We start from the raw sequence: 15,588 nt of genomic DNA, 5'->3' as shown, positions 1-15,588 counted from the left end.
TGGAAGTAGTTTGTTACAGAGTCACTGTGTGATAAAACAGAAACCCAAATGTTGGAGGTTATGGTCATTGTTCACACCTCAGTTCCTTCACAGCTTGTGTAGGATGTRCTCTGGTTGTTTTCTGGCCTTCCACCATAATCTCAGTTATGTAATGCCAGCTGAAGTGTTTTTAATGTTTCAATAGGAACTATTTGCACAGCTTTTTTGCTCTATCTACCTCTTGGTCAAGTGGCCAGATTCAAATACTTCACAGAGGAAAGCCAACTAATAATGCATGACACTAAAGATACCATTTGGAATCTGCATTTAGCCAAACGATACAGTATTCTTCTAACTTATCTTTAGCTATATCAAAGTTCTGTAATGTCATTAATTAATTATGCTTCTCAGTCTTATTTCTCTAAAGACAATGTCAARCATCTAAATTGAATAAACAGGCCAAGCACAGGAACAATGTATAAAAATGAAAAGAAATCTTTGCTCCTGTGCAGTTTTRCACTGATTAGTCACATAGGAAAGTATTGGTAACAGCAAAATGTGTCATTGTAAGTGGAAGTAGTAATAGATCTTTCATTTCTTCTTCTCAGCATCTGGAGTCTTGTGAAAGCTGAGCTAGCAATTCCAAATTTGTTGAATATAACTTCCCTACATTCTTTATTTTTTTTCAAGCTAAAACTGACATTTTAGTGTAAGTATAGCTTTCTTTGTAATCTAGYTAAAGTTCGTTATTTAGCATATGCATCTACACTGATTTCCATTTAAAAAGGTTTTAGTAATGTCTGTTTATAAATTTCAGGAACTCTCCTTACCTGACTTGTCCATTGATTGCTTTCTGGATGATTGACATGAATGTTTTGATATTTCCCCTCCATTTTCTGTCATTTTCTTCTTAGAATTTTGGTATGTCAAAGAAAAGAAACACTGTGTTATGGAGCTGCTATTTTTTCAATTCTATCTGTTGCCATGTTTTTAGCTTTTATAAAACTGAAATACAAAGATACAATGCCATTAATCTCCTTCAACCAGTAGTCTACCCTCAGTTCTCAGAATTCCCRTGTAATCTTCATCTGGCATCATCAATGAAGATTACAATCTTCATTGTAATCTGCACTCTTAAGTAAGTTTATCATGTCCAATATATCTTTATATATGAGATGAGGTAATATGGGGCCTGAGTAATCTGTAACAGGACATAACTTTAAGGGCATGTACAACAGTGTTTCTAAAGTTTTAAGAGTGTTGGGTCATGCTCTTATTAAAATTATTAGACTTTGTTCCAAGGATGTGAGCTCTTTGGGAAGAGGACATTGATGTAGGCAATATTGTAATTGACTTAAATATCAATACTTGTGAAGGAATCAAAGAGGAAAGTGAGATGTCAGCCTCCTCTTTCCTCCACGTGTGGATCCATATATTTTATTGCCTGTAGCTTGRAGTTCTTTCAGTTTAAAACATAGAGGATATTATCCAGCCACGACATAACTTAACCCACTTAGACATACACAAGTCCAAGGGCACAGATGGGTTGCACCCAAGGGTGTTAAAAGAGTTGGCTTATGTCATTTTGAAGTCACTGYCACATTTTGAAAAATTTTGAAAGGTGATGACAGTCAGAGGAAGTTCCTGAAAACTGGAAAAGGGCAGACATCACACCCATCTTCAAGGAGGGCAATAAGGAAGATCCAGGGAGCTACAGACATCGTGAMCTCAAACCCAGGGAAGATTATAGAGCAAATCCTCTTAGAAGCCATTTCTAAATATGTGAAARATAAGAAAACGACTGTGAGCAGCTAGCATGGGTTTACCAAGGGCAAATCAAACATGATCAACTTCATTGCTTTCTATGACAAGGTGACTATGCTGTGAACAAGGGGAGGGCAGTGGATGTTGTATACCTTGATTTTAGATAGGCTTTAGACACAGTTTCCCAGTTTTCTTATGAAGAATTGGTGATYTATGGGCTGAATAAGTAGACAGTAAGATGGATGAAAAATTGACTTGACTGCCAGGTTCAAAGAGTTGTGATCAGTGGTGCAAAATCTAGCCAGTGGATAGTAATTAATGGGGTCTCTAAGGGATCAGTACTAAGACCAAAGCAGTTAATGTCAGTATTAAAAACCTGRTTGATAGATGAGAGTGCACTCAGCAAGTTTGCAGATGACACCAAACTGGGTGCAGTAGTCAAAATGCTGAAGGGCAGAGATGCYCTTCAGAGAAACTTGGATAGGCTGGAGAATGAACCCTCCTGATGTTCAACAAGATGCAAGTGCAAAGTCCAGTATCTGGGATGGAGTAACCCCATTCAGCACTGTACGCTGAGGGCTGACTTGTCTAGGAAGCAGCTCCACAGAAAAGGATCTGGAGTCACAAGTTAAACAYGARTCAGCAGTGTGCCCTTGCAGCAAAGAARGCCAACAACATCCTGGCCTGCATTGGTAAGAAAATGGCCAGTAGGTTCAAGAAAGCAATGCTTCCCCTTTGTTCAATATTTATAGTATTTCATTTGGAGTAGTGTGTCCAGATTTGGGCTCCKAAGTGCAAGAATTAGATTACTTGAGTGAAGCCAGTGGAGGGCCACTAATATGATCAAGGAACTGGAGAACATGTGGTAGGAGAAGAGGGTGAGAGAGATGGGCCTGTTCAGTTTGGGGAAGAAAAGGCTACAAGGAGACCTGGTTGCTATCTAAAACTACTTGATAAGACAGAGGATATGAAGGTAGTCTTTTCTTGGAGGTGCATAGGACAAAAAAAATGGGCACAGGTTTGAAAATGGGAAATTCCAACTGGATATTAGGGAAAAAATCATCATGAAAGYGGTTAAGTACGGGAACAGACTGCCCACAGGGACTGTGGAATCTCTGTCCTTGGAGGTGTTTAAGACTTGACTGGACAAGGCCCAGAGCAACCTGATCTAAATAGACATGTTTTCAGCAGGGGTTTGCATTAATGACCTCTGGAGGTGCCTCCCAACCAAAATTAGGATTCTGTAATTCTAAATGTGAGGAGGAATTGCTTTTATGATTAGTTCATTGTTTTAAAAGGACATTAATAATTAGCATAGTCATGATTCAAAGAAGAGATCAGTTCTTTCAAAATAGAATCGAGAAAGAAAAATCTCTTTCCCTGAAGGGCTCTTCTCTTTCAGAATTAAGCATTTCACATAAACCTAAAGTTTTTTTTTTTTAATCTAGTTTTTATGTAGCTTGTCATTGAATAGACCAAGCTAAGGAATCCTAAATGCTACTGATAAAACCACCTTCTGGTTCTCACCTCATCATTTCATTTCTATGGAAAATAATTTAAAAATTTATTTTGATGTGCAAATGGCAATAGTTATTGATCATTGCACAAATCTGAGTTTCCGACAGGAAAACATTGTGAAGAACCAGCTACTGAGGCTCTTAAATTTCCCAGAAAATAGCAGATTGTGCAGTGCAGATCCTAAAAGATTWAAGGAATCAAGGCTTCAGATAAGAATCAACAAATTAAAACTTATAGATTCATTTATGTATTTCTTCAAAGAGAAGAGCCATGACTAGAGAAAGTGGACAGTGTAAGTTAAGTTGACAGATAATTACGATAATCTTTAGAATTAAGCATTTTAATGTAATTAGAGATTTTTATCAGTTTCAAAAACATATGCTTAAAACTTAATTCTTTTCTACTCCTTTTCTACTCTTCAACTTTCAAATACTTTCTCATTTTATCTTCATTTCTGAAATAGACATTTGTAAACAAAAAGAAAGTCATCCTGAAATTAAATCAAATACGATCTCATGTCACATGAACTTTGAAACATTTTAAAAGTTGGGTGACTGTAAACTTGTGACTAGTCTATATTTTATTATCGTATTTTTAGTACTCCTTCTTAAAAGATGAAAGAATATATTGAGTTATCTTTCTTAGAAAATGTATATTATTTGAAAATATAATATTTAAGGAGTGAGAGAGTTGCCTGGTTTAGGCTTTTTTAATTCATTACCTTTTGTAGGCRTTTATTGTTTAGCTGTTTGTTTTTACAAAGGTAGAAAGACTTAGCAAAAGGGTTGTAGGGACATACCAGCTGAAGTCCATAGGCAAAGTTGAAGTTTATGTAGTATGGCAGAATCAGAGAAGAGAAGACCTGAAGATTTGGGGCATTTTCATGGGGGAAGCCATCAGCCTTCAGGGGCRTCCTAAAGGTGCCAGAAGGTGCCTAAGGTTTGCTGAAGGTGGGTGGAGGTAGAAAAGTTAGATGTTTGAAGCATCCAAGCTTTTCTAATGCTTACTTTAACCATGTCTAAATTTCAAAACTGAGGTTAGTCCTTTACTTATCTATACTTTGTATTCTAAACAAAATGTAGACATTAGCTCCTGACTCTTTGTACGTCCTTTAAACATTATTGGGCTTAAGGAAGAAAACATATGTTTAGAAAAGCAATATATAGGTCATGAATGGCTTTAGAGGACTACAATAAGATCTAGACATACAGAAAGTTAAGTATGTGAATACACTCAAGCTTTTGTGAAAGAAAACCTTTAGAATCACTGTTTTTCKTTATTCTATTCCTTTACTTTTGTATACTTCCAAATTCACTATTTTACAGTTTTAGTCATATATATGTTTAGATAAATCATACATATTTCTGTACATGTATATGTCTTATATGTGTATATATGCACACATATATACGCATATATATTTTGTATGTGTGTATATATACTTATGTGTGTATATATACACATTTGAGTAAAAAGGTAATTGGGCTTATTAAACATTTTGGAAAAAATGACATTTGGAGAAGACATTTAGCAGTAAAATTCTGCTAAATATTTTTCTGAAGAGAATATTGTGACTTTTCAGTAATTGCCCATTTATAAGGTTGCACTGACAACCAACAAATATGCTTGTCCTCTAGCTTTAACTTTCCTGCAAGAATGTACTCTAATAATTAACCAGCTTTCTTATGTCTTTAAAATCTCTTGGGGTCAATTTATTACTGTGATGTTTCTTTGGAATCCAGATAATATTCTTTACTTTTTTTTTTTNTTTTTTTTTTTTTTTTGGCTTGCAGCATTGTTTGGTTTTGACAGTCAAAAGAATGCATCTATGCCCAGCTTTTCTTCCTAATTCTCTGAACCTATATAATGACAGGGTTGAAAAAGAACCATTGCCAAAGGTTAAAATAACCTTTATTAGGATGCTACCCTATTTATCTGCACAACATAAAATATACATGAAAGACAAATCCAGGCAAAAATATTTTTCCTAGAGGCTGCAATTCAGAGATCCATTCTGTATATAAAATATATCAATTTAACTGCCCAATTGAAAAAGTTTTTTTTTTTTTTTTTGAAAGATGAGTCAGATCAATTCATTTGCTCTAGTTTTAAGATGCCAGATCTCTGACTGGGATTGAGTTATACTGGAAATGGGAAAATAATGCAACAAAGGGATGATTTAATCAGGGATGTTCATATTTGATATTACCTCAACTTTGGAATTTTTCTAGAAAGTCTGACTCTGATTTGATATTCAACTTAACTAGTTTTAAGCTAAACTGTGCACATGAACTCAAGTTTGTCAAGAAAACTAGCCCATGCAGTAATATGTTTCCTAAAACAACTGGGATGAAAGAAACCATTAGATGCACAGAAATATTCAGATCTCTAATTTCAAAAGCAATTTTCAATCACAATCTATCAACACTATATAAATGAACAGAGAAAATGATTTAATCTTTCTATATCGGTTACGAGATCTAAAACTCCATGATTTCCTAACAAGTTTTTCAAAATTTACTTATACTTCTGAAATTTCTAGCAAAGAATACTGCCTTGGCAGAAAAAAAGAGAGGAAAAAAAATGTTTAGTTTAAAAAGTAATAGAACAGGTTTTCCTGGAATAGCATAGCATTTGAACAAAAGACACCACAGAATGAAAGATGTTTGCCAGAAATGAAGGGAGAAAGTWACAGCTTTCTGCTAGACAAAGGAAAATGCAGCATAGTTTTCTCTGATATGCCCTTTTCTACTGTGACTAGCTCCAGGGTTAGCCTTCAGCATGTAATCCTTTCTTCATGATCACCCCAACTCCTCCTCAACCTCCACCCCAAAAAACCAATAATCTTACCTACAGGGTGTCTAATACAAGGAAAAGTAGTTCTTCCTCATTTGGCATGTATTGCATAAAAAGATTTCCAGACTATTGGAAGTAGTGATTCTAACAATTCTGTGGAGTATTGTACTTTAGATTAAAGTACTGTTTATAATTTGTCTTCTTGTTTTGATTTTTTTGTTTTTTTTCTAGACTTTTTGTCTAGGTGTAGACTTTTTGAACTGCATTATTCATATATACATTTCTAGAAAGTAGGAAGCAAAGACATTACCACTGCAAAAAATTTTATTTAAACTTGTATTTTATAGCAAAAACTGATGGAGAGATTCATTCTGAGTGTTTTACTGTATTTATTTATGTATTTTTATTGAAAACTAGTATGAATATAGGGAAGACAAGAGGTTTGTAAAATATAGTTGGAAAAAGGCCGGTCTGTAGTGATGGTGTAAAAGATTGAGAATGACATGAATGGCTGCATGGAGGAAACAGAAGTCCAAAGAAATAAGTTAAAAATAACCAGACAAGAGGACTAGAGAGGAATCTTTTTGAAAAGCAAAGAATTCCACTCTATTTCTGCGAAACTATAAAGTGGAAAGAGTTTTAAAAATAAAGTTATACTTTCTTTTTTTCCCCTTCCATTCTTCATAGCCTGTTTTCATTCCCAGAGGCCAGCTGTGACTCTGAGTTCAGAAGGAGTTTCAGACATTCATTTTCTTTTACTTGTTTATATTCTGTTGAGAATTTTTCCCATTTTATCTTAAAACAACATGTAAATAAAAATGCCACGTGAATAGCAAGAGAACAGATATTCTAGCTAAATGTTTGCTGTGCTGTAAACAGCAAATGAGTTGAGGGAATGAAAGAAGAAAAGAAAGATGTAAAGACTTAGTCCTCATTAATTTTAAAAATGGAGTTCCACAAATCTATCAAATTTTAAAAATTAATTTTCCCAATATATTAAATCAATATTTAATTTAAGTATGATAATCAGGGACTCTCGAGATATTCTCAGTATCAAGTATATTCTAGTCTTCACAGAAATTTAACTCAGAATTCAGTAGGTATATTTTAAAAACAGGAAACATTTCAAATTATATATTTTTAATAACCAGAACAGAGGCCAATTAGATTGAGAAGCAAAAAATACAAGATGGAATTGTGGGGCACCTTTTAATTTGGCTACCGGAGCACAAATGAAACCAGGAATCGCCAAAACTAGAAGCACTGTTTGAGCTGAAGTTGCACTAGCCACGGTATAGTGACTTAAGTCTTCTGTGGCGCAGGGGAGGACTTTCAACATATGTTCATCAGCAGACAGCAACTTCCCCTTCTGAGAATGTGTTCACCTTTTGATTCTGAGGTCCACCATGGTTTCAGTGCTGGAGTAGGTCCAGCTCCTGTGACACCCAATGTATCGATTGTAGTGAGGCCTTTCTGAATTAATCTATGCTGCTTCAGAGTTATGCACTCCGAGACATGTTTATGATTTGCCTTCTGTCTGGATTGGCATAGAGGTGATCTTGCAAAATACACACTCACTGGATGGTTATATTTGTCATAAGAAGTTAGATTACTATTTTAAGTGGAGGATTATTGCCTAGATGTTTGTGGAAACTCTTTAAACCACTGATTTCCGGAGTCTGAAAGAATATAGCAAGGGATGGATTGCCCTCTGCATGTCCAGCTTCTTTCACCCTTCTCGTAAGCGTCTGCTGAGGAACTCTTTTGGAAACAGGGTACTGATGTAGACAGACATTTGGTCTGACCTGGTACAGAGTTGTTTTGTTTGAAATGCTGGCCTTTTCGGTAAGCCTGTATTGTTAATGCTGCCCTCTTGCACCKCCTACTTTTCTTGTAACCACAGCATAATTTGGGGTGTTGCTTTGTTTTTTATTATACTCTTGTGAGACTCCTTGAGCTAAGACAAAAGGCCTATATACCATGTTATTCACAGTTCCGAAGGTTACATGTAGAAATGCTTTAAAACTGGGTGCAAGTTTTCATACTGTGTCCTGTTAAACTATTTTTTGTTCTTGATTTAGACATGACTCAGAGCAGCCCAATTTGCATATATAATCGTTATAAAAGGATATATGACTCCAAAGTGTAATCCAGATCATCAAAAAGATCATAGATTAGACTGTATGAATAACTTTTGCACTAAAACTCTGGATGTCAGTAGTGCTTTCAGGCCCTATTAAAGCTAATAGAACTGTTCTCCTTGACTTTGGTGACTGTAGGATTAGATTCTTTTTCCTGGACAACAGAAGTTTAATGTGTTTTATGTTATAAAATCATTACATTTTGTGAAGGAAGGGCTAGAATAAATATTTGAAGTAGAAGGAGTGGCAAAATGTAAAAAGTTACGTACAACATGCCATGAAAAATTTTCCCTACTCCTTTAAAGTTCATTCATGAGCTACAAAGTCATACAAGAGAAGAAAAATTGTAGGAGGAGACTCACAGAAGGTAAAGAATATATGGTGAATCATGATAAGTTCTTGGTCCTTATGGATAAATAGAAATAGCTAAATAATACTATAAATTATTATAGTATTATTTAGAAATAATTAATAAAATTAATAAATTTAGAAAAAATTAATAAAATTAAAAAAATTAATAAAATTTAGAAAATAAATATATTCATAGTTTATTTTTGTTATAAGAATGATATCAGAGATAATTTTATTGTATTTAATGGAAATAAAATTTTGTTGTATTTGCTGGTCTGTATTCTTACTAGTTTTGGAAATTGTCTTGTGTGCCCTAAGGAGGAGCTAAATAAAACCTGACATAACATCCAGAAAAACAAAACTAAACTAAACAAAATAAAAATACCTTGGAAACTGGCCAATTATTAAAAACATTTTTAAATATGATGTTAAAGTGAATTCATTTCTTTAAAGTTTTAAGAAAAAATAGATAGTCATATGGTTGTTTTGTATGCTTATAAAAACTGAAATTTTTAAAAATAATCAATACAGTTTTTCTTTGTTTTCAAACAAACTGGAGATAAAGTATGGACTATTCAGAAGGGTAAAAGACTTACTTTTGAATGAACTAACATATTAATTCAACTGAATGTGATTTACACATATGTGTAAAGTTATTTTATATACCTCAGTATTTGTGAARTCAATTCCTTAATTTGACTTTAGAAATAAACATATATTCAGTATGACTGCTTCCTGTCCTGTGGAATAAAAGGAGTTCGTAACTGTTTACATAGACCATACAATCAAGCATTATCATTTTATTTGCTTTGTAATTCATCTCAGATTTTATTTGTTTCTGTTAGTGGATAATCTCAGTAGAAATAGACCTAATTTTTAACCTTAGTTATTGGCAAAACCTGTTTCTTTGTAAACTTTTCATTAGTTCTATTTCAGGACTGTGTTTATGGGAAAGATATGGACAAAAGTTTCTTGAACTTAGTACTGTCAAAATCTCTAGGGGTAAACAGTGGAAGAGCATACATTTGGAAATCAATTATGTGTTTATTTTTCTTGGCTAAAGCGACAGTGTGGTATATTTTTATAATATGCTATACATTTCTAGGCATGCCAAATGTGTTTTATAATCTTAACAATAAATCATTTGGGGAAGGTTTTTTTTTGTTTTTGGTTTTCTTTTTGATCTTGCATGTATATCACTTTGATTCATCATTTTATATTTTCATTGATTTTTCTTTTCACCATTCAAACCACTGCAAGAAATTCCATAGGCTATGAAAGAAATAAGAATACTTCGGAGATTATCCAATAAATAAATGGCTAGTACTGGACTAAGAATAACTTGTGAGAAAACTTTCAACTTGAATATTTAAAACAAAGAACCTTAATTGAAATGCAAGATTCAGCCTGTATAATGCTTCATTGATTCTCATTCTTCAATATTAACTACAACTTTGGAATATTAGCTTTTGTGTTTCATGATTACACTGATTTCTGTAGCAAACTAATTTGTCATAGAGGTAAAAAACTCAAACAGCTAGGAAGCAAGCTTGGCCTGAAATCTGACAATCAAGCCTGGATCCTATTCACTATTAATGTAAGACATGTAAATACTCACATAATTCATGGACTCATTGTACCACACAAACGAAGTTTCCTGAAATAAAAATTGAATTATAAATGAATTAAACTCTACAGAAAGGGAGACTCTACCTCATGCCCAGCTGTACTGATTCTTTTACAAATAAGGAAGCAGAAAAATAATTAAGAAGTTTGCTGTTTTATATAAATGTGAAAAAATCAAAAAAATGTAAATATGATATGCATAGTGAAATTGAAGTGCAAATTCAAGGTGGATAAGGAGAACTGATGTCTAATTTCACTGGTGGTTTTTACTCAAACTTTCTGAATTGTTTGCAGTCATGCACTTTGAGCATTCTGCTTATAGAGCCCAGGCAACTGCAAAATTTGAATATGTGATGGYTTTATCTCTTTGAGATATGAACTTGTCAGTTTTTCCATATCTGAATTATGCCTATCTCACATTTTTAATTGATAGCCTTGAGGATTTGAGTTGTTATAATCTACATGTGTAATAGTAGTTTTGGGGGAAGGGGTTATTTGGTTGTTATTTAACAATGGCAAAATATGTCTATTTATTTATAAAGTTGTTTGAATAAATTATTTAATGATTTTTAGTGTGGGAATGAATTACTGAGGGATAGGCTAGTAGGTAGTAGACAAGTGTAACAGTTAAAGAATATGATACATTTTATTTGTTGCATACCTCTGCAGTTTATTTATATAGATTTTTTTTAAATGTATGTAACCATCTGAAAGGGGAGAGGAGATAAAAGGGATGGCTCTGTATATTTTAATTTTGAGATGAAATAACAAAAGCAGAAAGATCAGTAAAAGAGACATCAGCTATTAAGGAGAAGGGCATAGAATTTATCTGGACTTTAATAAAGGAAGGAAAATCAAAACATTTTGTAATCCAAGAACAAGGCATTTCAGAAACAAGGACTCAAGATGTAAGAATACATCTTTTTTAAGACTTGGAAATAAACTCAAATTATATTGAAAAATTATCCARTAAAGCTAGGTCAGAATAGGAGAAGAATACTGATTCATATTACCTCATAAAAAGAAGAGCAGTTTTAGAGTCACAAAATTATGTGACCAGTACCTGAAGTAACTTTTTAAAAATAACTAGAATACAGTCCTTTTGTTTGTCACAATTTTGAAGGCCTGGAAGGTCTTTCTTGTTTATCAGCCTAAGGTTGTGYGAAGTCCTGTTTATGCAAGCTACTCAATAAAGGACTTCTGTAATTCTATCTTGAGGTATCCAAAGCTGGGTTAACTATCTCAGATTCTCTGAATTAGAAATTAGCACAATCTGAAATATTATATGAATGAGGAGAAGATGATCTCCTTTTATATATTAGTCATTTTCAAAAGAATGAACCCCTTTACTGCTGAAGTAAGAACAGCCTGAATGAAGCCTTTGCAAGTGAGGCCAAATTCTTTAGAAGTGGTTACTTACTATATGAGAGTCATGTAGTTCTCTCACTTTCCTGAAATATTGAAATAAAATATGGTGGAAAAGCTCAAGAAAGTGTAAGAAAACTAATTTATGTGCAGGTTGAGTTTGAAATATAATCTAAATTTTGTTTTTAGGAAAAATTCTGGAAAACTTGAATTCTGCCTTAAAGTGCCAGAGACACCATTTAGCACTTAATTCTGCCATCCCTTTTCATTCCAAGTTATCATTTTAGTTTGTAAATAATTCTGTTTATGTAAAAAATAAATTTGATTAATTAGAGGAATAAGTACATTTAGGTTTTTTTAACTTTATATGTCAATGAAGACCATTCATCGGTTAAGTTTGATTTAACAAAAGCAAATTTGACAGAATCAGGCACCTAAATCTGCATTGAAAATACAGACTTCTTAAAAAACATCAAACAAGGCTGTTCATGTTCCTGTAGCCTTACAGAACCTTAGGACTGTATTCTTCCAGAGTCTGATGGTCTTTGTTATGACTTGGGTTTACTGACAATATTAGAATAAAATTGCAAGAATTTGAGAAATGAGTGATGCATCTCATTTTAAAATGTGTTGATTTGAACAGTTTTAAATAAAACAATACATCACCTCATCTCCAAAGGTGTTTTGAATGTGATTGCTCTGCAGGTGGCACTTCTGACATATGACTTGAAAACAGTTGATACAGTATGTAASACAGTTTAAAAGCGACTTTGTAAAAGTTATCAAAACTAAACTGATTTTATCAGTTGACTTTACTCATTCTTACAGGCTGCTTTAGAGAAGGACTGGCTAACYCTAGATACCACCAGTTTCCCTTCAAAAACACTCCTGCTCTCAAATCAGCTGGACTGGCCAAAGGTAACATGTTATAGAAACTTCTTACTCTTTAGTCTCTGTTTATTCCTTAATGATATGCTGTTCTAGGGTGATTAATACTACAATCTATTGACTTGAAAAACACAATTACTTTTAGAAGTCTTGGACTTCCTTCTCATCCCCAGATGCAATTTTTCTTTTAGATTTTCTTTCATTTGCTTAAATTTTTCTTTATTTTGGATTTCTTTCAACACTTTCCTTCACAGTAGCAAAAAAAAAGATGATATACTTCATCTGTACAGTTGGCAATGGATTAAAAATTGCTAGTTGATACATTGCTTTAAAAATACTATAATCTACATAGAATGACAACAGCTGAATATTTTCAGAACAACTAAAGGTCATTGAACTGTAATGTCTGCTAGTTATTTGATAAACTTTGAAGTTTTTGCTTTTTGTTTTAGTAATTTTTTTCTCCTTGTTACAAGCGTGCTATTACAAACTTTTTATTTCCTACAATTAAAAGAAAGGATGCTTATAACTATATAGTCCATTGGGACTTCATAGATATAAATAAGGCCACCTTTTTGCCCTGTTTAGTTAAAGATAAGGTCTGTAATGTRCATAGCACTATTAAGAATCTCTTCTGTCATGAGAATAGACTCTGCAAACCCTCTGTTTTACCTGCACATTTTAACTCCTGGACATATGTATAGTCCCAATGATGCTCAAACAGTTAACCATGTGCATAATTTCAGGATTTTGAGTAGTTATTTGCAAGGTTTGTGGAAAACTTGGAGGAATAATCAATTGTATTTTTTTTCTTTCTCTTATTTAGAAGTATTCTAGGCCTTCAAATTCTAGTGAACATTCAATTAGTTTGCCATTAGCACCACACGAAGCTTGGCAATGTGATGACAGACCACATTCATGCTCACCAGAAAATATGCACTTTCAGAGCAGGTAAGTAAAAAAATTATATGTATATTTATATGTATGTGTGTATGAAATTAAATTTAGTTCATTTGACTATAACAAAAAATAAAAGGAGGAGGAACTGAGATGTTTTCTGATGTTTTTATAACTATTGGTTGTTATGCTATTACTGGAGTTCAAATATATTCACTTGTTGAAACTAAAGTGCTGAATTCAATGAATTGGTTTTTTTTAGTAACTGCCAGAATTAAGAATATAAGAAAATATACATATATATTATGTATGTGTGTATGAGCCTATACATCACAAAACTTATACTTTTGCACATATATCATAATATGTAGATGTTGAAATAGAGATTTCTAAGACTAGATAAGAATTAAAAGGGATTTCTTACACAGCTGCATTCCTTTTGAGAGAAAGGACTGAAATATGCTTCAAGTAATTGAAATGTAAACATTTCAAATTGATGGCAGACTTTTATTACTCTCCAAGATAAAGCCTTCCTGGAGTATTAAAATAGACTTTTTTGTATTATTTCCAAGCTTCAAAAGGCACAAACAACTTGCAAAGTAACAAAGGCTGCAAAGCAGTCAACCCGAGTCCTTCTTTATTTACCTACCTTTCAGTACCTCTGTTACATACTTTGTTTTCAGATCAGAGAAGGGAACAATGGCACAGCTCTCTGACTTGAAAGAAAAAAAGAAATTTTCATTCTGGTCAGAAAAAGAAGAAAAAATTTCCGAAGAATGGTATGTTAAGCTTATCTATTTTTCTTGTATAGTGACTTCCAGGAATAGGTAAAATATCATTGTCTGTTGTAGCTTGTTTGTTAAAATTCCACTTTACTTAAAAAAAAACCTTTGAAGAATCTTTGTTTTCTACCAGGGTAAAAAWTATTGTGATTACTTTTACAACTGTCTGAGACATCAGCTCAATAATTTGCAGTATAGTAATTTTAAGATACACATTGCCAGTATCGGTAGAATCAGAATGTTTAATACCTTACATAAGAAATTCTATACAGTTATATTCTTTTTTGAAAAGTGCATAAATACAGCAATATGCAGTTGATGTAACATAATATAGGTCAAGTGTATAGTAAACTCTCTCTTTCCTTAGGGGTTTTAAAGATATTTCTACTGCACAGCTAATGCTGAAGAGGGCCCATAAAATGAAACCCAAAAAATTTAGTAATAAAAATTTAGGTAAGTGAACAGATAAAAATGATTATATCACATGCAATAGTTCTATTCCTATATCTCAAAATACGTCTCCTTTTCTGAAGTTTGCTTGTATAACGTTAATTAAACATTAATATGGATAAAGGAGGAGTGTAATTCAATAAAAACAATTCACTGCTTAAATCTCCATAAGAAGATAGATTTGTTTCAGTGATGATATATTCAGATATTTTAAAATGTTCTGGTGGATACTGAAAGGAATATTTGACAGACATGGTAAATGGGAATGTTATTCCTTTTTATTCATATATCTCCACTTGTATACATGTAATTTATATTTCTGCATTTTGTACTTCTTATATTCTTTTGCTGGGGGAATATCAAGTTAAAATGATTGACTTACTCAGGTTGTTTTTGTTTCCATTTCCTACAATTAAAAATTTGCTCATAAAAAAAATGCATTATGCAACTCCTATCTACAAATCAAATTTGATTAATTGTGCAAGAACTCTTTCTGAAAATGTCATGTGATACATGATATGAACCATACTTTTTGTATGTAATATTCATTGAGAAAATAAATTATACTTAAGTAGCTTCCCTGTAGCGGTCTTTTGCTTCTTTTCAGACCCTTCTTATGTCAGTTAACCTTTCCTAGAATCCTCAGCTYTTGATACAATATGCTTATGCAAATGTCAATGTAATGTGTTAATAAACATGTTAGTGTAATCATGTTCATGTACGAAATGTTTAAGAATGTTAAATACTGGTTGAATTGGATCTAAATGTAAAGTAATAATCATGATGAGTGGTCTTTGGAAAATGCACCTGTATTCATGTTTAATTTTTTAAATGTTGATTTATTCGTTATGATTTTATCACAACTACAGTTAATTTTCTTCTTTTATACAACTTGGTAAACCTCTTCTGAATTAAGAAGCACTGAAAATATTCAAATATATTTTGCTCCTGGAAAGGGAAAATGATTCCACCTACAGAGAAAGTTAAGTGGGCTTTTGGTATATTTTTTATATATTTTTATATTTATATAT

The 15,588-nt window shown here is 32.8% G+C and overlaps 1 protein-coding gene across 2 annotated transcripts in view; it reads left to right on the top strand.

The window, feature by feature from the left end:
* Positions 1 to 15,588, top strand: part of LRRIQ1 (leucine rich repeats and IQ motif containing 1) — a 119,688-nt gene that overhangs the window by 51,629 nt on the left and 52,471 nt on the right. The window contains exons 18-21 of one of the 2 annotated variants that reach the window (XM_085304960.1): positions 12,369 to 12,458; positions 13,258 to 13,379; positions 14,009 to 14,104; positions 14,475 to 14,560. In XM_085304960.1, coding sequence (XP_085161086.1) covers positions 12,369 to 12,458; positions 13,258 to 13,379; positions 14,009 to 14,104; positions 14,475 to 14,560 — 394 coding nt within the window. Of the gene's footprint in view, positions 1 to 12,368; positions 12,459 to 13,257; positions 13,380 to 14,008; positions 14,153 to 14,474; positions 14,561 to 15,588 lie in introns of both variants that reach the window. The other variant, XM_085304959.1, reaches the window with a different exon arrangement.

The sequence above is a fragment of the Rhea americana genome, unplaced genomic scaffold, assembly GCF_003343005.1.
Source record: "Rhea americana isolate MKP2758 unplaced genomic scaffold, rheAme1 scaffold_214, whole genome shotgun sequence".
NCBI classification, from domain to species: Eukaryota; Metazoa; Chordata; class Aves; order Rheiformes; family Rheidae; genus Rhea; species Rhea americana.
Note: the sequence above shows the minus strand (reverse complement) of the source record. Positions and strands in the feature narration are given on the sequence as shown.